Below are 24,030 nucleotides of genomic sequence, written 5' to 3'. Positions count from 1 at the left end.
ATCGTAGTGGTGGAAAGCTCCTCTCCCAAGCACACATGGCCTTGATGGCCCATGGAACATTCTTGCCTTTTGGTGGGTAGGCTTCAGACTGCTGCCCAAAGTCAAATGAAAGACCTCTCTGAGTTAGTTGGCTGTGATGCATGGTAGCTATGGGAGACTTGATGGCCTGGTGCACACCAATTGACCTCTCAGGGGACACAGTGCAATGATCTGCTGGGACTCAGACCATTTCTTCATTGTTTCAATCATTAGAACCCCATATGCATTAGCTGCCAGGCCCCAAATGGAAGGTGTCTGTTTGCTGTTTTCACTATTCTCAGAGTCAGCTCTCTGAGTTATCTCATAAGGGCTCTGCTCATGATAAAGGGGTCTGTGGGAGTATTGGATGCATTTCATTGCTTGTGGAAAAAGAGCTGAGTTCCCACATATTGTACCTTTGTCTTTGGAGGAGAGTGATCTGCTCACTTGTGGCATCTCTGCTTTTGGAGCACATGTGCAGCATCTGTGCTCATGCTGTTCACCTGGAGTTTCCATTCGCTCCTGAAGCTGTCACTTGAACGCGTCGGCATCATTATAGATTCATCATTGAAATTAGCAATAAAGTATTCATGGCCTCCAGGATGGACGTTGTGGTCTTCTGCCTTTCCACAACTTCCTGCCAGGGTGTGAAGATGGAGTCCTCCATGTTCCTTATCATCTCCTCTATTCTGTGAGGCAGGCCTGAATGCTTGCCAACCATCTTGCTGTGTACCCACAACAGTTTATTCATGACACATTCCCTGTCTTTGTCCCCATCTAAATCCTCTAAGGCAATGCAGATGTGTAGATCTCACCACCAGAGAACTCCCTATATTCCCTGTAGCTAGTACTAGACTGTATCCCCTAGTGATCTGCATCTCTCCAGTGAATCTGGAAATGCTCTCCTATTTTCCTGTTGGCTCTCTGTTCTCCATGGCAGCCATTGAATGTGTTGTTGCTATCTGCCAGTAGAAGTGTGCTAAAGTCTTTTTGTCATTGATGTGTATCGGCAGCTGCACTGAATTGAGTGTGGTTGTGGTGTGGCACACTGTAATGCATGATTCTGGGTTTAAACCTCATGCGGTTTCAAATGTGTTTTTGAGTAATTTCAGGACTTTTGTGTGAGGCCCAAATGGGTGTTAGCTCTAAATACAACAGTTTGGCACGCTGAAAAGGATGATGTGAAATTTCTAAGCTCTAGATCTCCAAGTATCTGGCATTCTTGATTTGTTTTGGCATAAGTTCAGCATCTAATGAAATTATCATTTTACAGATTGTTTAGAATTTCTATTTTGTTACAGGTTGAGGAAAAAGAAATCTATATACAAAGACAAAGTTTATTGAAAGACATTGAAGCTCTGCGTAATAGAGAAGTAGAACTTAGGCAACGAACTGAAGCCTTTGAATTGTAAGTGCAAAATCAAATTAGGGAAATATAGTCTATAATTAATATTTAAAAAGGGGGGAAAAGGATCATTGATAAAATTGAGTTTTTCCATGTTTATAACCTAATTTTTATATATATATATATAAAAAATAAAAAAGAATTTAAAAATGTAGATGCTGGAAATCTGAAATAAAAACAGAAAATGTTGGATGTACTGTAGGTTAGACAGCATCTGTGGAGAGAGGTCTGATCTTTCATCAGACCATTGAGTCCAACACAAGAACGGCAGCTTTATTTATTTCAATAGAGAAAAGCAGCTAAATGGGACTGAGGTAAATATCAGGACTTTACAGTTTTTTAATTAAAAGGTTTAAAAGTTTTCAAGTATTTTAATGTGTTTTAATATTTCTGAATGTCCCAAATATTGCATTTTTTTTTCAAGGAAGCTTTGAGCATATCCTTAAATCTATTCCTCTTTCTGCCTTGTAATCTCTTCCCATGACAGCTTGGAAATGAATACGTTTCAGGAATTTGGTGTTGGTTATGCTAACGACATTGCCTGCCCAAAATAGTTAATTGGATGTTAAGGCTCTTAATACTAGGAATGTTGGTCTGGGTGAGGACACTGTTGTTCACTTGTCCTTCCATTGAATTTGGAGGATTTTGCAGAGACAGCATTGGTGGTATTTTTCCAGTAACTTGAGATGTCTGCTATGATATGTAATTAATTTGAAAAACCTTACAAACATTAAACTATAGAATGGAAGGGTGCAGATTCATACTTGTGTAATTTCTAGTAAGCAATTCAGCAGGAAGGTTGCCTGACAACATACTAGCGTACTTTTTTTAGACAAGAATTTGCATACAGAAACAAAGCTCATAGGAAGTACTCAGTGACGAATACCTGTCTGCATGTTTTCTGAGTGATTAGTGTAGGGTTGGCTAAAGGCATTTATTTATATTGATAACTGGTGAGCAAGTATTTTTTGTCACTTCTATACTGAGGAAAAAAAATTAATAAACTAGTCAAACTGATAATATTGTTCATTAGGAGCCTGTATTGTTTTTGTAATTTCTTGATCACATTCTTGTTATCTGATTGGACCTCCTGACGTGTCGCAGGACTAGTTGGCTTCCTGCAAGTTCTTTAATCTGCTGCCAGTAAAATAGTGAAAGTGTTCTAACTGTAATTCTGTGATGAGACTGGTGTCCATCTACATGTTGTTTTATGCTTATTAATGGACTAACTTGCTACTGTTTGATATCTCACTGGATAACCTGTTCAAGATTAAAATATCACCTGTGGTGAATCATAACAATCAAATATATGTTGTGTAGTCATAACCATTGCTGACTCTGATTTATGCCTGTAATTTGTAAATTTTATCCATTCTGACAAGTTAATCATTTGCACTTTTAAATATGATAGTTGGTAAGTATGCACAGGTGAAATTCTCATGTTATAAATTGTAGATATGGGTGGAAGAATGGCAGATGGAGTTTAATCCTGCCAAATGTGAGGCATTGCCCTTTGGGAGATCAAATGTAAAGGGACAGTACATGGTTAATGGCAAGACCCTTAACAGTGTTGAAATATAGAGAGGGATCTCGGGGTCCAAGTCCACAGCTCCCTGAAAGTGACTGCACAGGTCGAATAGGGTGGTAAAGAAGGCATATGGCATGCTTGCCTTTATTAGTCGAGGCATTCAGTTCAAGAGTCAGGAAGTTATGTTGCAGCTTTATAACGTCTGCATTGGTGAGACCAAACACAGACGAGGTGACCGTTTTGCAGAACACCTGTGCTCTGTCCGTAACCACGATCTGCATCTCCCCATTGCCAGTCACTTCAAGGCCCCCTCCCACACTATTACTGATATGTCAGTCCTCAGCCTCCTCCACTGCCAGGAGAAGTCCAAGCGCAAACTGGAGGAACAGCGCCCCATTTTCCGTCTTGGAACCCTGCAGCCTAACGGCATGAACATTGAATTCTTCCACTTTAAGTAATCCCACAGCAACCACCAACCCCCCCCCCCCCCCCCCCCAAACTGCTGCTTCTTCTCTTCTTCCTCTCTTAGCCTATCTTTTTTTTCCTTTCTCTCCTTACCTTTGACCCATCCCCCTGGTGGATTTGCTCTCCCCTCTTCCCCTGCACCTGCCTATCACTACCTTTTACCTGCATCTACCTATCACCACCTTGTGCCCACACTGCCTCCCCTCTTTTGTCCACCTATCACTGCTCTGCTTTTCCCTCCTATGTATTGGGCTTCCCCTTTTTCCTATCTTCAGTCCTGAAGAAGGGTCCTGACTGAAAGGCTGACTGCCTGCTTTTCTCCACGGATGCTGCCTGGTCTGCTGAGTTCCTCCAGCATCATAGTGCTTTTCATCTAGTTAGGCTGCATCTGGAGTATTGCATTCAGTTCTGGCCTCCCTGTTATAGGAAGGATGTGGAGGCTTTGGAGAGGGTGCAGAAGCAGTTTACCAGGATGTTCCCTGGATTAGAGGGCAGGTGCTATAAGGAGAGATTGGACAAACTTGGGTTGTTTTCTGTGGAGTGGCGGAGACTGAGGGGAAACCTGATAGAAGTTTATAAGATTATGAGAGGCATGGGTAGAACAGATAACCGGTATCTTATTTCCAGGGTTGAAATGCCTAATTCTAGAGGGCATACAATTAAGGTGAGAGGAGTAAATTTCAAAGGAGATGTGCAGGCAAGTTTTTTTTACACACACTGGTGGGTGCTTGAAATGCATTGCCAGGGGTGGTAGTGGAGGTAAATATGATAGAGGTGTTTAAGTGGCTCTTAGATAGGCACATGAATGTGCAGAGAATGGAGGGATATGGACAATGTGTAGGCAGAAGGGATTAGTTTAGTTAGGCATTTAATTACTAGTTTAATTAGTTTGACATGACATCATGGGCCGAAGGGCCTGTTACTGTGCTGTACTGTTCTGTTCTAGTGTATGAAATAACTAATTTAAATAAAAAATGTTGTACAGATAATTGGACAACACACTCATGAGAATGTATATTAAATGTGTTTTGGCATAGATTTCATTCATAATTTTTCTCTTATTTCAGGACCCAGAATTTGCATGAACAGAAGAACAAGAATGTAGAAGATGGTCTCCAAAGACGGGAGCTGGCAGTGAAAAATATCGAGGAGACTTATGAGCAAAAGCTTAAGAATGAACTGTGCAAGTAAGGCATGTGTGATTCAAGAATGCAATAAACAAAAGAACATATCCTTCTGGTGTATAACAATTCTACTAACCAAAATTGTAAACATACTTCCTGTTTTGTTCTGAGTTGTTGAGATGGGTAGAAAATGTGCTTTTTGATTTCACTGGAGAAAAAGCTCAGTGAAAAATCATTGCTGTAATAACAATAATCTACCTCAAGCTAATCTGATATTTGTGATATCTGAAACTGTAAAATTTATTCATACCAGAATAATATCATTGCACAGATGGTGCTTGCATGTTAATGTTTTTTTGATAAGCTTGTATAACTTGAATGGATGGAATCTTTCCTAAAGTAACTGTTTGGATTTAATATAGACTTTTGATGTGTTTTTATTAATGATTAAATAATGCTATTCTTTCTTCTGTATAGGTATCAGCTTGAACTGCAAGAAGATTATCGAAAAAGAACTGAGAAAATGGCAATAAATGAGAAAAGAATTGAAGGTATGATTTAATATTTGGCAGTTTTTTATGCTTTACACAGGAAAATATTTGGGGAAGAAATAAAAAAAATGGAAGAAACGCTCACCAAATCAGACAGCATTTGTGGAGAGGAAACATTTTAGGTTGATGATTTATCAGGACTTGTTCAATGATTTGTCATTAATACCATGAGACCAAAAGAAATTGGAGCAAGAATAGACCAATTAACCCCTCAAACCTGTTCTGTTATTTAGTGAGATCATGGATGATCCAATCTCAGCCTCAACACTGCTTTCTCCCTCTCCCTCCATATGCCTTGACTCCTAGAGCTTAAGTATCTGTCAGTCTCTTCCTTGAGTATATTCATTGACTCTCTTCTACAGTTCTCTGAAGTAAAGAATTCCAAAGAATCACAACTCTTAAAGAGGAGAAAAAACTCTTAATCTTCTCCATTTTATTGGCGAACTCTTTTCTGAAACGATGTCCCCTGGCTCTAGATAATCCCACCGGGGGAAATATCCTCTTGTCATCCATCCTATCAATGCCATTCAGAACCTTATACATTTTAATAACCATTCGTTCTCCTAATTTTCAATGGATGTAAGCCGAACCTACTCAACCTTTCTTCAGGCATCAAACTTTTCACCCTGGCAATCGACCTGGTAAACCTTCTCTGCTCCGCCTCCAATGCAAGTATATCCTTCCTTAAATATGGAGACCAAAACCGCATGCAGTATTCCAGGTTGGTCTTACCCCTACCATGCAGCAAAACATTCCTACTTTATACTTAATATACCTCTTTGGTAAGAGTAATAAGCTTTACAGTAGCTTTCCTTGAACGTTTTAGACTGCATCAAACCCTGTAGGTTGTTCCATAAGTCAATTATATCATTCTGATTAAGTATTTAATTTTACATTGGAAACCCGACAGCTTACTCTTTTGGCTTGAGTTTATGCAAAAGACTTGTATGCCTATTCTACTAAACATTTTTCGGTATTTAACAATGTTATCTATTTGACAAACTTAACATTTACTATTAAAGTAAATAGTGCAATGCCAGAAATCTGAAATAAAAGTTGAAAATACTAGAAATACTCATATCAGTCAGCACCTATATAGAGAGAAACAGAATTGATGTTTAAGGTCAATGACATTTCATCAGAACTTCAAGCAAAGTTTCCTTGGAACAGTTTTCAGTTCTGATGAAAAGTCATTGACCATTTTGACTTTTAATTTTGTTTCTCTTTCCCCAGATGCTGCCTGGTGAGCTGAGGTTTTTTTCAGTTGAATGCCAATCAGAGCAAATTTTAACTTTTAAAATCTCTTTTTATATAATTTAGTAATCCAAAACACCAAATTGCCTTCGGAGTAATTTCCACATATTCATGTGTTTTAAGATTATGGTGGCCACGTCAGAACATCACAGGAGAATTTTAACAGCCAAAAACCATGTGGTTTTGCTTTAGTTGGGGAACTTTTAAAAAGCAATTTCAAATTATGAACATGTCTGCAACCTGTCCACCTCATTTTTAATGAGGTGGCTTGGGAGAATGGCAATATTAGTCAAAAGTCTTAAAAGAGGTTATGTGACTCAAGTTTTTACAGACCTTTTATATTTTCCCCATTTGACCTAGTACTTGGAAATTGTGGCATTTCCTTTGCTTTTGCAACTGCTGCCCTTCACATTGAGGATAGTATTGTTTTGTTGCGCCTAGTGGTATTTGCTCACTCGAGATCTTTTTCTCAGCAGATGATATATTGGCTCCTTTGGAACCATTAATTAATATCTTTTTCAGTCCTGCATGCCGAGTGAGATAGATCTGAGGAATGCTCGGCTAATACAGAATTTTCCTGGCATCCAGGACCAGAAAAGGTCACTATCTGGGGCACTTCCTTTGACCTCACAATTGACCATCACATCTTCTAAGTACTTCCAATCACACTTTATGGGGGGGAAAGAAGCAAAAGATTGAAGGAAAATTAAAGTATGAATTTAATTTAGGCCTTGTACTCTTAAACATTGAACTTTTATATAGTTGTTTTTTCCTTTTGCCAATTTATCTTTTCCTTTCCTAAACCAAAGTGCTGTATTAAATAGTTGTGCAATATTAACTCGGAAAAATAACTTTTAAGTCATCTATTTAAAACAAATCTACAGGTGCCCAGCAGATTTCTGTTAATCAGCAGAAGTCCACATTCATTGCTTGAGACCCGCTGATCAATAAATAAATTGTTCTTGCATAACAAGCGGTTTCATTATTATAAATAATCCTTGAATGCTCCAAACACTGCAGTTTGACAAGTTCTCTCGCCTGTATTACAAGATTAAATGGGGATAATAATGCAGGTTTGATGCTGTAAGCTACAGAATTATTAACTAAAAAATTGTGCTTAACTAACAATGAAAATGATGATAACTTGTAATTCCTGTTTGTTTTTCCCCCTTTAACATGTACTTATTTTATATTTTGCATTAACTGTTTTCATTACTTTTCAATGTATTTTTGCTTTACAGCAGAAACAGCTCGATTACATGAAGAATCTCTTATCATACATTCTAGTAAAAAGGAATTTCAACAAACCCGTGCTCAAGTGATGAAGTTAGAGGTAAATTATATAAACATTTTTCTTTTATTGCTTTTGGAGATGATTTAAAACTCTATTGGTTGTAACCACAAATGACTCATCAATTTAGTTATAATATGGATCAGAGAATAAGAATTCCCAGATCTGTTGATGTTGTAATAGATAAGATCTTTATTAGTCACATGTACATCGAAACATACAGTGAAATACATCTTTTGCGTAGTGATTTTGGGGGGCAGCCTGCAAGTGTTGCCACGCTTCCGGCGCCAACATAGCATGCCCATAACTTCCTAACCTGTACGTCTTTGGAATGTGGGAGGAAACCGGAGCACCCGGAGGAAACCCACACAGACATGTACATGATACATGAACAGTTTTTTTCCATTAATGAAAGTAGTGCACTATTTTGTAACTAATTCTAGGTGAACTCAAACCTGCATATGTTAAATTCAAGGGGCTCTGGTAACTTGAAGCAGTGAGCTTAAGTCTACAGCCACCCACCATTCAGTGGGTTAGGAGAGAGATAGAATTTAGATGTTGATCAGATTTATAGAAAGCTAGTACTTACAGTCAGTCTTTAGATTAAAGTCACCAAATAGTTGAAAACTCAGCTTCAGCTGATCAGTCATTTTGTTGAGATGCCTCCTCCAAAATGGACATCCAAGAGGCTAAGAAAAATAAAGGAAATATGTCCAGTGCAATTTTTTAAAAGTGGTAAAGTAAAAGTGAAGTTTAGTTAATAAAAATACAAATGGTGCTACTAAAGAATATAAACGACTGCTTATTTTTAACTCAATATTGTTTGCAGTATTATTAAATCAACTTTTGAGAAAGTTTACACCCTCTTTGTTATGGTCATTTTAGGTAAAGCTTTGTGTCAATTAACAGCTGAGAGGAAAGGAACCACACTATTTACTGAAAAAGTTGTGTGCTCACTTAAAATTAGTTTGTTTTCTGATTTAAAGGAAGCTCCGCCAGGTTGGATCTACCCAATGTAACATTTTTGAGGACATCCTTTAATGTTCTGTAATGGCTCTGTAGAACCCTGAGAAGCCCTGCCTTTATATAATCTGCTTTCAACTTGGGTTGCAGAATACTTAAGTAGCTGCAAAATTTCTTGTGGATTGGTGGCTCTGATTGGCTGCTGTACCAACCAAAATTTGCAATCCTTTATTTTGATGGATATATCAGTGACATTACAAGCCATTTACGTAAAACATCGATAATCTGCCCTCTGACTGATTGGAAGTCCCGATGGTTTTGTCACCTGGCTCACTAGGTAATGTTTGCCACATTCCCTTCCCACTCACCAGGGCCTTGTTTCCTGAGCTCCCTTTAAATTTCCAGAGTTCACTGGAACGTTTATCATTCTACTTTGTAACATTTAAAATAACAGAATTAAAAGTATATTAGAGTGTTAATAACATCCAGTAGTCTGGAAAAATCTGCTAGTTTGGCAACACGAAAGTCCCAAACATGCCAATTTAACTGAGTTTTACCATATATGGGAAGAAGACTGAGGAAGACTTGACCTTGCTTGCCTTTCTATTGTTCAGAAAGTTGATATATTTTGATGACCCCCCTGAAGAACTTCTATCTTAATCTATTCTTTAGTATGAAAAAAAGAATGCTTGGAATCAAAATTGTTCCTACAGTTTATATCCCAATTAAAATAATGACCAATTAGGAGACGCGAGAAGCTAAAACTAATAAGAATCGTGAAAACAGAAACAGATTTAGCTGAGATTCTTGGCAAATTTATGGCTTCAAAATTTAAATATTTGAAGTTACAGATTGAAATAATCTACATGTAAGAATTGTAATATGTACAGATTTTGCATAAATATTATCCGAGTTTTATATCAATTAGGAGCAGGAGTTGACTTTTTCAAGTCTACATACAAGTTTACATAGATCTAAATAACCTCATTCTTAGATGGGTATTAACTTAATCTCCAAACTAGATAGATTTTATTGCTGACACACACAGTTATGTCCTTTGCCTTTTAAACCTTGCATGCTGCTTCCTATTGCAATTCATGTTTTTAATCCCTTGGTGGTTGAGGCATTATGACAGATTTCCATCTTCACTGCCTGGTTGATAATTTGGTGACATGGATGGCCTGTCCAAATAGGACCAGGCTAATTTTCAATGCATTAATTCATTGTGTTCCTGAAACTTAAATTTATGTATTGTTCCCAAAATGCTTCTATGTTGATGACATATCGCAGTGTAATGTTTGCAGTATATTATAGTGTAGATGTGGACTTTTCAACTCTATTGAATAAATTAGCTCTGGTGAGATTCTTCTATTCAAAATCACGGCAAAGGTATGTTATTTTAGCAAGACAAACCTACTTTGTAACTGTTTCTGATTTTCTTTTGCAAGTTAGGATATTGAAGAACTTGTTGACTGACAAATCAGCTGACTTTTTCCTAGATATGCTATTTTACTGTGTCTGACTATTTTAACTAGAAGATTTGCTGAATGAATGAAATATTTAGTTGAATAACAGCATTGATGTCAGTAAATGCAAAATAAACATTTGAAGATTTTGTATTGATGGCAAAATATTAACCACAAGTTTAAGTTTCACAAAATAACTAATGACAATCATGTTGTTATTATTTTCAGGTGAGATCCAAGTTTATGTTTCAGATTTTAAATTATCATAAATTCTTGCCAAGTATATATATCCTATACTTTTACTATTTTTGTGTTTAAATCTTTTAAACTACAGGCTAGGAATTCTAAAGTCAGCAGTTTTACTGCTGTTTAACTTAATAGTTTAAAGTGGTTGCTTCCCTTAAATGGTGTGCATTTTGGAAAATATCCTGTGTGTTTTGGAAAAGACTTCCAGGCATTCCAGGCATTTCCATGCACGTGATACATTGGCACTTGGGGCACCTAGAGAAAGGATGGGTGATGTCAGTCCCTTAGGAATATAACTTAACAAGGGAGTCTGTAAAATGAATTACGTTACTTGTACTTTAGCATTCAGTGAAGGATATGTGCAGGAAAACAGATTCTAATATCAAGGACAAGATCAGCATCTACATAGATTAGAGGTATCATCAATCACTCTGAACTTTGTTGGGTGTCACATATAGGCACTCCATTGTCTTTAACTCTTCATGAATCCTGAGTGGTATCAATCCCTTAACCTGAAATTTCTGGCTGACCACAAAATGAAATTCTTCATAGTAGATGTCATCAATCCATGAAGATTGTGTACCTTCTTCACGCTTGGGCCATTTGCTGTGCCTGTCACAGTTGCCACTGTGCTGGATGAATGGTTGGCTCTTAAAATCAAAACCCTTCTCCCTTGGCTCCTCACCTTGACTGACCTCCATATTCAAGCCAAAATGTTCTTCTTCACTCAGTGTGCCAGATCTTACTACCATATATATGGCTTTGGTATTTTAAGTAGCAATTTAACCAAAGTTACACAGCAGTTCTGGCAATGGCTATCTATATCAAGTCTCAAAAGTTCCATTTGAGGCTCAGTGACATTACTTTTGTCAATTTTCCACAATGGACACTTAATGTAACTGTAGAAGCAGGTGACGGCATACCTCTCCCGTCCTGGAGATCACTTGTGCTCTGGGAAAAACATCAACCAGTAACTAAATGAATGGTTATACAGCAGTATATGGAAGACTGTCAATACAACAGCTTTGCTGTTATTCTACCTTGCCAATCTATCAGTTACTTGAAGCTTAAGTCTAAATTGTGGAACTGCAAGAAATCTGAGGATTGCCATTAGAAGTGCAATCTCTACCACAGTGAGCATTGACCTACCTCATTCAGAAAAATGATGGCAACCTCCCACCCATCTCTTTGCAGTCCATCATCGAGTCAATGCCTGTATTAAGTGCTGATGTGCAATTGAATGGTAGGACTTTGAGGATTGTTCTTTATCATCACATGGGAAGACCCTGACCTATTAACATCTTTAAAGATAGTGTCAGGTGACAACAAGATACTTGGAAAATCTGCGTTGGATTCCAAATCACGAGTGGTCTCACTTGAAGAATGCGATTCCCATCAATCACCATGTGATAACTTCTCACGAGGAGCATGGCAGCATTGCCACTGAATGAAGTGGAATTCTATTACCGGCTTTAACTTTATTCCCTTTGTTATTCCAGCATCTGTAGGCTTATTTGTTTTCTGTTTGTTGTTGACCATGTCTGTGCCTTCAGCATAAATCTGAAAGCAGGACAAACAAATTAATCTTAAGCAATATTCACGAAATCAGACAGTAAGGAAGGACATACATGTTGCAGATTTATAGTGCTAATGTTAACTCTTCATCCTTGTGATTCTCTGTAGTGTTTATATTAAAAATACAGTTTCTGATCTATTATGTTTTTGTAGCTCCCCTTAATAGTGAAGTCAAGCAATGCAATGAAAGAGGCAGCAAATACCCTTGAAGGGCAACTACAGATGGTTCTGTGCCTAGATATCCTAGCATGAAATTGCGCTGCATTGACATGAGTGGCAGTAATCTGAGCTAGCTGCATAAGGGACGCAGATGGAGATGTAGTGTTGGGAGCATGAACGCTGTCATCCTGAGAGAGGCCAGCAGACACTTATTCCTCAGAGCCTTGATCATAACGCTGACCAAGGTACCTTTGGAAACTGCTATCAGAATGGCTGCTGATCTATTGACGTATCAGAATCTCACCTCAAGGATCATGGTGGTGCTCCCACTGTTCCTTGGCCTGTAGTTGTTTAGATCTGCAGCACAGCTAAGAGACTGGATACATTTGGAAACTGCTGGATGATGGATCGTGCATCTGCCATCGTGGCCTTGAAACTACTATCAACATTGGAATCCAAAAACATAATAGCAGTGCTCTGCTCATGATTAGCAGCAACAGAGCCTGGTTAGCAGCTGCCTGAGTGTGCATCACAGTACGCATTGGGTGCCCACTGGCGAAGATGGGCTCCGTGCTCTGAGAAGTCATGCCAAGGTTTAGAACCATAGAACCATACTCATTAACGTCTCTTGCAGGCTTTTTATCAGGCTGCATGATGGCCAAACATCTCCATGTGCATTTGCATCAGCTGCCTTATGTAGGCTGCTCTATCAATCCTCATCTGAGTCCTCTGGACCAGAATTAATGTGCAGCCTCATCTTCAGAGTTATTTCACTTTCCCCATGTGCTGACTGCTGTCCGCTTCTTCCAGGTTTCTCAGCATTTTTTATTTGTGATTCTCACCAGCATCTATATTCTTCCAGATATTTCCATCTGAGCCGGTGAGTGGGAGTGACAAAACTGTCAACATAGGTTTTCTTTCTGTACCTCTTTAGATATTGGCTTCTCAGGTGGGAGGAACATGTGTAGCTGGGGTCATCCAAGAACTTACAGTGATAAAGGCTCAAGGGCCTGCTTGTGGTGAGGAGATGGGTCGAGTGCTTGTTCGACATGCTAATAATTAGGGGGCAGAGGTTTTATGGGGGAAGGAAGGGTCATTGTCCAAAGGCTATTAGGGCATCTGCATACTCAGTACCCACAATAATTTCCAAACCTCGCGTTTTAATTGGCTGTGTAGAAATAGGGCCCATCACCTTCTCCAATTGCACAAACCACTGAGGCTAGAGAGGGCCTTGCAGTGAGCAATCTCCTGCAACAGAGAGGTGAGAGTTGATAATGAGTGTATTTCAATGCTTGTGTATTAAATGTCTGGCATACTTGAATAGCTGCACATGTGTGTTATAGCAGCATTAAATGTGTGAATACAGCAATGGGCTTTGTTGTCAGATGGATTCTTGGACTTCTCTTCCAACTTCAACCAGATTGAGATAGGGGCTATGATGCATTACTCTTAGCGTCGATATCCCTTGGACCTCTTACAAATACCGCTTAATTTCTGTCAGCGGGGAGTCCTCCTGGGATTCCTGGCATGAAGGATCTCCCTGCAACTGTTGAGTTATAAAAGGATCAGTTTGGTGATTCGGGGTGCCTGATGCAGACCCATGGCCAATGCTATTTAGCAAGCTGTGAACAGGGAAGTAATATCAATGACCCAGGTTTTGTGTGATTGGATGGTTAAACCCCATGAAGAGCTGGAGCTCTGATTTCAGTTAAAATCGGTTGATTTCCACAGATGAGTCGTACTGAAGAAATGAGTGTTTTGTAATCATTTATTATACAATTCAAATATACATACACTGTTGCTTGAAGTACACAGACGAAAGCAGTACGTCAATCACACCAAGGCATGTCCCCTGCATAGTGCCATTTTAGTACATAGTTTTAAAGACAATAGACTTCTAGCCCCATATCTCTATATATATTTAGTTAGAACTCAGTTAAACCCTTCGGTGAGAATTTTTATCCAAATGGTAAATGTCGTAATGAGTTTTAGGCTGGATTTTCATTACTTTACCTATAAAGGTAGAAAAACCTTATCTTTAACTTCTAGCTTAACAAGTAAGCATGTATGTTAAAAATATTTCATTGCTCACAGGTTGAACTAGATGAAGCTGAAGGCCAAGTTTGTTTGCTAATGAAGCAGAATGAATTACTGAATGAAAAGTTAAAGGACACAGCAGACTATACATCGTTAAAGACTGAAAATGTACAGTTTCAGGCCGAGATCAAACTGCTTCGGAAACAGTTGGATGAAGCTCGTTGTGAAAATCAGAAACTGTGTGAAAGTTGGTATTCTAATGAAATTTAATGTAAATGTATTTGTATTGTAAATCATGTAGTGACATGTCAGTGGCAAACAATCTATGCACTGGCTATTCCATTAGATGTAGGAGCATTAGAAGCCAAAACATGCCAAAATATTTGCATTTTGTTTAAATGTCAGTTTTATGAAAATTGGCACAGCACCCAATTCAGTCCCAGCAAGATGGTACAAAGGCAATTGAGACAAATTTGCAATGAATCTATTTTAGTGGCATTGATTGAGGAATGAATGTTGACCATAACCTTTTTATTCTTTGATTAGTATCCTTTTGATTCTACTTGATCAGAATATTTAGGGCCTCAATTTAATGTCTTGTGCAAGATCAGCATTCCGTTTCATTACTCCTTCAGTACGTCACTGAAATGTTGATCTAGATTACATCTTGAAATTCAGTATTGGAGCTTATACCCACTGCCATCTAACTTTAGATAAGAATACTCCTGGTGCCAGGTTGATAATTTAAACTAATTTTAAATGTTCCAATGGTACAATCGAACCCTGCTTCTGCCTTCAAATGAAAAGGATCTTGAAATTGTCCTCTTTAATATCTGAATTAGGTTACTATTCAAATCATGTACCACTATGGCTGTTCTCCCAACAATAAATATCTGGTGCAGAGTAGTTAAGTAATTCTGAAACAATGTCATATTATTTAATCTAGGTTCTCTGAAACTATTGAGAAAAAATTGAACACTCATTTCAAGGTTTAAAAGATGGTCATGTTTATGTTGCTTTATTGGACACTTCAGAGGGTAATTAAGAGATAACCACTTTTTGTGGAATTGGAATATCAAATAGTCAACACAGAAAATGCTGGGTACATTCAGTAGGTCAGGCATTGTTGAAGGATCCGTAATCTGAAATGTTAATTCTTTCTCTTCACAGATTCTGCCTAACATACTCAGTGCTTTTAGTGTTTTCTGTTTTTGATTTCAGATTTCTTGCATCTGCAGTTTTTTTTTGTTTGACAAGTAATAAAGACAGGGATGGAAACTAATCATGAAGGGAAATAATGAACCACTTGGGCTATTATTGCAACAATCTTGCAGCTCCATGATCATTGATTGGCACCGGTCTTGGTTTTCAGATTTATTTTTAAATACTGAATTCAATTTTTTAGATTGCTGTGAATTTAAACTCGTGTTCTCTGAGTTGTTAGCCCATGCCTTTGTTTGGCTAGTTAAGTAACATAAATGCTGCTGGTTGGGCCAAGTAAGCTACTTTTTTGGGATCTATAATTCTGTGCACAATCAGCTGAAAAGCATTGTGAATGGGTCTCTTTGAATAAGAGGTATGATGGTAGATAATTTAATGAGTTAAACAATGAAATTTTGCTTTTGAGCATCTTTATGAAAAATAATGTGCAGGTTCATGTTCTGCATTTATGAAGATCTTCTTCATGAATGATTAATAGTGATGTTACAAATGTCACTTTTTTATGATGAATTATCATGTTTAATACAATGAGAATTGTAAATGTGCTATAAATGTATTTAAAATAAAAACTCGGTTCATAAAATTTACAAAATACAAAGGCATTAATCAAATAAAACATTGTTATGGAGTTAACATTTGTCTTTTCAGTGTTAAATGAACCTTCTGCTGCACATGTAGCACTTCAAGCTGAATTGAAGAAAACAGAATATTCCAGAAAGCTTGATCAGGATGAATATCAAAGGCAAAAAGAAATATTAGAGCAACAGCTGCAGAATGAGGTAAAGTACAAACTGAAGCATTAACATGATGTTTATCATAATCTTCAAATTTATAGTTGTCATATTATTTTGACCTATAGCAAAATTTATCATAATTATTCTGACTGGCATCTCTTGGAAGTGTAGATGTGACTTTAGGATAAATGCACGTGACAGGACCACAGTTCCTTCTCAGAAATCTTCTCAGAAACAACTGTTGAACATTTTGGCGTACATAATGGTGTTATACCCTTTTTACTAGTGGACTCAAATATATGGACTGAAAACAATCAGTTGTTATGAACTATTGAATGGACTATAAACAATCAGGAAACATTTAAGAATTACCTAAGACAATTAACAAAATATTTAAGTTCGGGTTCCATACTTGCCAGAGAAACCATTTGTACTTGCCATGTTGTAAATTCAGCCAATGGCTCTGAAATCGCAGGACTAACCCTTCGTCAATACTGTTTAGGGGGATTATTAATTAACTGCAAGTTAGTTGCTTATTTGTCATTTCAGGTTGATGATAGGTGGATGTATTTTGTTCTGCTGCTTAGATTTGGGAACTTAATTTAGCTTCTGAGAAGAGCACTGTATTTGGCTGCCTTTTATTCAGTTTGACTCACTCATGGGTGGCTGGGTACAGTTCTGTTTGGAGCTGGAAAACGGGAAGGAATAAGGAATGCAGCAGAATAGATGAATGTGATTAACAGAGAAGTGGAGGAAGAGGGAGCTGCACAAAAGGTAATAAACCACAATGGGTACTTATACGTGAACAAATTGTTTAGAATATACGAGTGTTTAGAATTGGTTAGCACCTCTAAAGGATAATTAATCAGTTGATTGTGGTGACCAAATTGCACTGGAAAGTTCAATAGTATGTCAGGCCCGGCGAGGAATACAAATTAGATCACTGGTTAGGGGTGTAGCCTTGATTGTCAGGGGAGTCCTGACTTGAGGTCATGGTTGGGGTGGTGGAAGTGCAGGAAATGGGTGTTGCAGAATATTCTTGTCAAAGGTGGGTAGCTGTGCTATTTAGCAGGTGCATCTGGTAGCTGCAGTGGATGTGTGGTCAGCAGATTGATTGATTGTTGAGTTGAGGATTGGGAGTTTGTGGTGAGTGTGGGAGTTGCTCCAGAATGGTAATGAGTGAGGTACCAAAAGGGGAACATTGTAGTTAACCACCTTGAGTCAGGTTCTCAGCCTGGTTTTAGTTCAGACAGGTCCCTTTTGAGCCTTGCTGGAGCAGGTTTCTCAGACTTATGCAGTTTGTCATCTTCATGAGTGCCCCAGGCACAGTGTGGGCACACTCGTGCATTTGAAAATTGTTGAAGTAATACCCAGGCATACATTGCATGCCATATCATGCCACTGCATGTGTATAGGACCCTTTGTGATTGTGAAGCACAAAGTATCTGGAATGAAAATTGTGAACTTCAATGCAGTTCCATTGATTTGTAACTTTTCTTAATCATCTGAATATTTTATGTGATTGACTTTTGTTTTGAAGGCAAAAGCAAGGGATGGTTAAATGATAGGTTGTTATAATGTTGTTTCAACACTAATGCTATCCTGACTTGCTAACTGGCTATACCAGCTTTAGAGAACTGGCTATACCAGCTTTAGAGAGCTGGCTGTGGCCTCAAAACGGAAATGCTTGGTTTATTGTTCCATTGATACTAGTGCTCGTTTGTAAAATGCCTAATGGAAAATTACTTAAACAACTTCCTGATTCAGTTATGTCTTTTTTAAAATTGACATAGTTTGTTACGAAATCTATGATGTGCTGTTTAGCCACAGTGAAAATCAAGAATGGCAATTGTCTATTCCTTTTGGCACCACAGAGTGAACCAAAGAAATTACTGATCTGGGGATCAGGTTGAGTCTGGGAGCATTGAAAGTGGAGAGAGACATGTTGGTTGTGGATGGGGTACGGACATCAGGAGGTCAGTTGCGCTTTGGTAAAGGGTGGGGGGGGGGGTGGGGAGGTTCAAGATCTTGGATGACAGTTGATTGCCTTGACAGAGTGCTGAAGTATTTATTAGACCTTGAGGGAGTTTGAGGTGGACTGAGGAGTTTGGTGTTTAGAGCCATTGATGATTAGGGGTGTAGGTTTTGGTCCCATAGTGGTTTGAAGGGTGAGGGCAGTAGGGGTTGGGTAGCAGCATGGGACCAAAGGATCGAAGACAAATAGTGGGACTTTGTGGTATCATGTCGTTGGCATAGCTCTATTAAAGCTATCATCAATGATAATTTCTCAGAGTTACAGGGTCTGATTTTGAGAATGATGCTATTTGATGCTCGTTACATGCATAAGCAAGGTTTAGCTTTTGGTCATTATAGATTCGTAGGTGGGACTAACTAGGGAAAAAAAAGGTAGTCAGATGGAGGACATGGTGGTGTGCTGCAGTTGTTTGATGTGGGAACTCGTGGACCTTGCTGCGGTCCAAGATGGCCACATCTGCAGTAAGTGCTTGAGGCTGGACGAACTTCGGCTCAGAGTTGATGAGCTGGAGTCGCAGCTACAAACACTGCGCAGCATAAGGGAGGGAGAGAGTTTTGTAGACACGGTGCATCAGGTGACAGTCACCCCCCTTAGGGTAGGTACATCTGAGGTTCAGGAGGCAGATAGAATGGTGACGGTCAGGGGAGGGAAGAGGAAGAAGAAGTCAGGCAGGCAGACAGGACAGAGAGCCCCGGAGGCTGTTCCCCTCAGTAACAAGTTTTCTGCCTTGGAAGCTGTTGAGGGGGATGACCTGCAGGGGCCTAGCTGCAGTTACCAGGTCTCTGGCACTGGGACTGGTACTGCTGCTCAGAAGGGAAGGGTGGGAAAGAGACATGCGGTAGTGATAGGGGACTCGATAGTCAGGGAAACAGACAGGAGGTTCTGTGGCAGTGAGCATGAATCCCGGATGGTATGTTGCCTCCCAGGTGCCAGGGTCCGGGATGTCACTGATCGGGTCCACAGAATTCTTGAGTGGGAGGGAGAGCAGCCAGAAGTTGTGGTCCATATTGGCACCGATGACATAGGTAGGAAGGGGGATGAGGTCCTGAAGAGTGAGTTCAGGGAGCTAGGCAGAAAATTGAGGAACAGGACCTCAAGGGTAGCAATCTCGGGATTGCTGCCAGTGCCACGTGATAGTGAAGGTAGGAATAGGAGGAGGTGGCAGATAAATGTGTGGCTGAGAAGTTGGTGCAGGAGGGAGGGTTTTAGATTTCTGGATCATTGGGATCTCTTTTCGGGAAGGTGGGACCTGTACAGAGAGGACGGGTTACACCCGAACCAGAAGGGGGCCAATATCCTTGCGGCGAGATTTGCTAGGGTGGTACAGGAGGGTTTAAACTAGTTTGTGAGGGGGAAGGGAACCGGAGGAGTAGGTCAGAGGAAGAAGGGAATGGGGAAAAGTTAGATCAAACAGGTAGAGAGGCTTTGGGGAAGGAGAAGCAGAATACAGGCTGTAAAAGTAGTAAGATAGATGGACTGAAGTGTGTTTACTTAAATGCAAGAAGTGTCAGGAATAAGGGGGATGAACTGAGGGCTTGGATAAGTATGGGGGACTATGATATCGTGGCTATTACTGAGACGTGGCTGACGTCAGGAGAGGAGTGGATATTGAATATTCCTGGTTTTCGGTGTTTTAAGAGGGATAGGGAAGGGGGGAGAAGAGGTGGAGGGGTGGCGATACTGGTCAGGGACACTGTTACGGCTGTGGAAAAGATGGATGTTGTAGAAGGATCATCTCTAGAGTCCGTATGGGTGGAGTTAAGGAACAAGAAAGGAGCAGTTACTCTACTAGGAGTATTCTATAGGCCCCCCGGTAGCAGTAGAGATATAGAGGAGCAGATTGGCAGGCAGTGTTTGGAGAGAAGCAGAAATAACAGGGTTATTATAATGGGAGACTTCAACTTCCTAAATATAGACTGGAACCTGCTTAGTGCCAAAGGTTTAGATGGGACAGAATTTGTTAAGTGTGTCCAGGAGGGATTCCTGACGCAGTATGTTGACAGGCCGACTAGAGGGAATGCCATGTTAGATCTAGTTTTAGGAAATGAACAGGGACAGGTGAAGGATCTATTGGTGGGTGAGCATTTGGGGGACAGTGACCATTGCTCCATAACCTTTAAAATTGTCATGGACAGGGACAGGTGCAGAGAGGACAAGAGGTTTTTCAATTGGGGAAGGGCTAACTACGAGGCTATAAGGAGAGAACTTGGGAGTGTAAATTGGGATGTCCTTTTTGAAGGAAAATGTACCATGGGGATGTGGTCGATATTCAGGGATCTTATGCAGGATGTTAGGGATAAATATGTCCCGGTGAGGCAGAGAAGGAATGGCAGGGTGAAGGAACTGTGGGTGACGAGAGAGGTGGAACGACTTGTTAGGGAGAAGAAGGTAGCATACGTGAGGTATAAGCAGCAAGGTTCAGACAGGGCCCGTGAGGAATATAGGGTAGCGAGGAAGGAACTTAAGAAAGGGCTGAGGAGAGCTAGAAGGGGACATGAAAAGGCTTTGGCTAGTAGGGTTAAGGAAAATCCCAAGGCCTTTTTCAAGTACATGAAGGGTAGGAGGATGGCTAGGGTGAAGGTAGGTCCGATTAAGGACAAAGGTGGGAGAATTTGCCTGGAGGCGGCAGAAGTGGGAGAAGTTCTGAATGAATACTTCTCTTCGGTATTCACCAGGGAGAGGGGTCTTGATGATGCGGAAGGCAGTGCTGGTAGGGGTAATGTTCTCGAGGTTGTTGATACCAAGAGAGAGGATGTGTTGAAGTTGTTAAATAATATTAAGACAGATAAATCTCCGGGGCCTGATGGGATTTTCCCCAGGCTGCTTCGAGAGGCTAGGGAGGAGATTGCTGAACCGCTGGTAAGGATCTTTGAGTCCTCGTTGTCTACGGGGGTGGTGCCGGAGGATTGGAGGGTTGCGAATGTGGTGCCCTTGTTCAAAAAAGGTAATAGGGATAGGCCAGGGAATTATAGACCGGTGAGTCTCACGTCTGTGGTGGGTAAGCTGTTAGAAAGGATTCTAAGGGATAGGATTTATGAACACCTTGAGAATCATGGACTGATTAGGGACAGCCAGCATGGCTTTGTGAAGGGAAGATCTTGCCTCACAAGCCTGATAGAGTTCTTTGAGGAGGTGACCAGGAAGATTGATGAGGGCAGTGTGGTGGATGTGGTTTACATGGATTTTAGTAAGGCGTTTGATAAGGTTCCTCATGGTAGGCTTCTTCAGAAGGTCAGAGGCCAAGGGATCCAAGGAAGCTCGGCTGTGTGGATTAGGAATTGGCTTGCATGTAGAAAGCAGAGGGTTGTGGTGGAAGGAGTGCCCTCGGATTGGAAGGCAGTGACTAGTGGTGTCCCGCAGGGATCGGTTCTGGGACCTCTACTTTTTGTGATATTTATAGATGACTTAGATGAGGGGGTGGAGGGCTGGGTTAGTAAGTTTGCGGACGACACTAAGATAGGCGGTGTTGTGGATAGTGTGGAGGGCTGTCGGAGCTTACAGAGGGATATTGATAGGATGCAGAGCTGGGCTGACAAGTGGCAGATGGAGTTCAATCCGGAGAAGTGTGAGGTGGTACACTTTGGAAGGACAAACTCCAGGGCAGAGTACAGGGTAAACGGCAAGGTACTTGGCAGTGTGGAGGAGCAGAGGGATCTGGGGGTTCATATTCACAGTTCATTGAAAGTTGCCTCACAGGTCGAAAGAGCAGTTAAGAAGGCCAATGGGATGTTGGCTTTCATAAGTCGCGGGATTGAGTTTAAGAGCTGCGAGGTTATGATGCAGCTTTACAAAACTCTAGTTAGGCCACACTTAGAGTACTGTGTTCAGTTCTGGTCGCCTCATTATAGGAAGGATGTGGAGGCGTTGGAGAGGGTGCAGAGGAGATTTACCAGGATGCTGCCTGGATTGGAGAGTATTGAATATGAGGAGAGGCTTAAGGTGCTAGGGCTTTATTCACTGGAAAGGAGGAGGATGAGAGGAGACATGATAGAGGTATATAAAATATTGAGAGGAATAGATAGAGTAGGCAGTCAGCACCCCCTTCCCAGGGCACCAATGCTCAAGACGAGAGGTCATGGCTTTAAGGTTATGGGTGGGAGGTTCAGGGGAGATGTCAGAGGGAGGTTTTTCACCCAAAGAGTGGTTGGTGCATGGAATGCACTGCCTGGGGTGGTGGTGGAGGCAGATACATTGAACAGGTTCAAGAGCTTGTTGGATAGGCATATGGAGGAACGTGAGATAGAGGGATATGCGGGAGGAAGGGGTTAGGTAGTGTGAGGGTGGTCAGATGGACAGCATGACACGGTGGGCCGAAGGGCCTGTTTTGTGCTGTGTGGTTCTATGGTTCGCACCAGGAACTGCTTGTTCAGGAGTGACTTGAAGTAACCTTGAAATGAACATTATTGCATTTCACTCTGGGAAAGGTTCTTTATCAATTATTTTAATACTGAAGTAGAAGCAGTGCTAATCAATCAGATTTCTAGGCTCTTGTATTTTAGCCCAAACAGTGAAACCCCTTTCAGAGTTTTGGATGTTGAATATAAGATGTTGAACTGATTTGAATAGCTGTAAGATATTTTAAGATCCTTTTGCTCATAATTTATATTTTGCTCATAATGTTTTGTCTACAAAGACTATAAAGATGCTGGATATTTCACATTAACATTAAACTCATGACACATAAACATCAAATATCTTGTGTATATAAATGTCTGTATTTGTGTTTTATATTAATGATGTGGCATCTAATTTAAGCTGCATACAAAGTTCAATATTTGAAGTATTTTTGTGCATTTGTAAGGAGGATTTTGAATTCCTGTTACGTACATACCAGTTTTAACTTAAGTAGTGCAATTGATTTGTAATAGTATGAAGATGAACAAAAGGGGATAGTTGGAAAACAAAGAAGACAAAAAGGCCAGGCTTTTGCAACCATTTGTTTGCTTAATAATTTCTGCTGCAGGTGGAGCGGTGTGCATATGTGAGAAGCCAACTTGTGGAATTTGAGGATCAAACCAGAAGGCTGAATGGGCAAGTTGATGATTTGAAACTTCAACTGCGACAGACACAGTTGGGTATGTTGTTTTGGAACACCATTTGAAATTATCTGCTTCACAAATTGGACTTTTCACATTGGTATTGGAATATTGTCAGTGATTTTCCTGAATGGTAATAGCTGCAAGTCGAGGTGCTGTCAGGAAACATTGCATTCAACATGGGGAAGAGCCTTTGGTGATCCAACAGCTGCATGTTGGGGAAGTGGAAACTCCCATAGTTGATGAGAAGAGCAGGTTAATGAAGTGGAGCCTTCATGGGCACATGACTGAAGTCAGTGGCTGCCTACACTCGTGCAAAGCCAGATAGCCAGCAGGGCCTTTGGTCATTACTGAATTAAGAAGCAAGAGGTGTTCAACGTCAGTCGATGCATAAGGGTTGATAAATCACCAGAGTTGAATGAAATCAATCCCAGGTTGTTATGGGAAGCAAGGGAGGACATAGCTGGGACCCTGACAGAGATTTTCTCATCTTTCTTATCCACAGGTGAGGTGCTAGAAGACTTGAGGATAACTAATGTTTCTCCTTTATTTAAGAGAGCTGCAGGAGTAAGACAGGTAACTACAGGCTGGTGAGCCTTACATCAGTGGTAGAGAAATTATTGGAGGAAATGCTGAGGGATAGGATTTATGTGCATTTGGAAAAGTGGGGGCTGTTCAGGAAGAGTCAGCATGGCTTTGTCAGAGGAAATCTTGCCTCACTAACTTAATTGATGTTTCTGTGAAGGTAACTAAGAGGTTTGATGAAGGCAGGGTTGTCAGTATGGACATTAGTAAGGCCCTGCATTGTAGGCTGATCCAGAAGATTACGAAACATGGATCCAAGGTGAGCTGGCTAATTAGATCCAAAATTGCTTTGGTGGTAGTAAGTAGAGGGTAGTGGTGGAAGGATGCTTTTCTGGTT

General features: G+C 40.3%; 1 protein-coding gene across 6 annotated transcripts in view; it reads left to right on the top strand.

The window, feature by feature from the left end:
- The window catches only part of ofd1 (OFD1 centriole and centriolar satellite protein), a 72,786-nt gene that overhangs the window by 10,230 nt on the left and 38,526 nt on the right, over positions 1-24,030 (top strand). For 5 of the 6 annotated variants that reach the window (XM_052015139.1, XM_052015138.1, XM_052015137.1 and 2 more), the window contains 7 exons: positions 1,320-1,426; positions 4,484-4,603; positions 5,018-5,091; positions 7,587-7,678; positions 14,140-14,329; positions 15,952-16,082; positions 23,036-23,147. In XM_052015139.1, the coding sequence (XP_051871099.1) occupies positions 1,320-1,426; positions 4,484-4,603; positions 5,018-5,091; positions 7,587-7,678; positions 14,140-14,329; positions 15,952-16,082; positions 23,036-23,147 (826 nt within the window). The remainder of the gene's footprint in view (positions 1-1,319; positions 1,427-4,483; positions 4,604-5,017; positions 5,092-7,586; positions 7,679-14,139; positions 14,330-15,951; positions 16,083-23,035; positions 23,148-24,030) is intronic. The other variant, XM_052015136.1, reaches the window with a different exon arrangement.

This window comes from Pristis pectinata, chromosome 4 (genome assembly GCF_009764475.1).
Source record: "Pristis pectinata isolate sPriPec2 chromosome 4, sPriPec2.1.pri, whole genome shotgun sequence".
In the NCBI taxonomy this organism is placed as follows: Eukaryota; Metazoa; Chordata; class Chondrichthyes; order Rhinopristiformes; family Pristidae; genus Pristis; species Pristis pectinata.
This window is presented reverse-complemented; position numbering and strand designations above follow the sequence as displayed.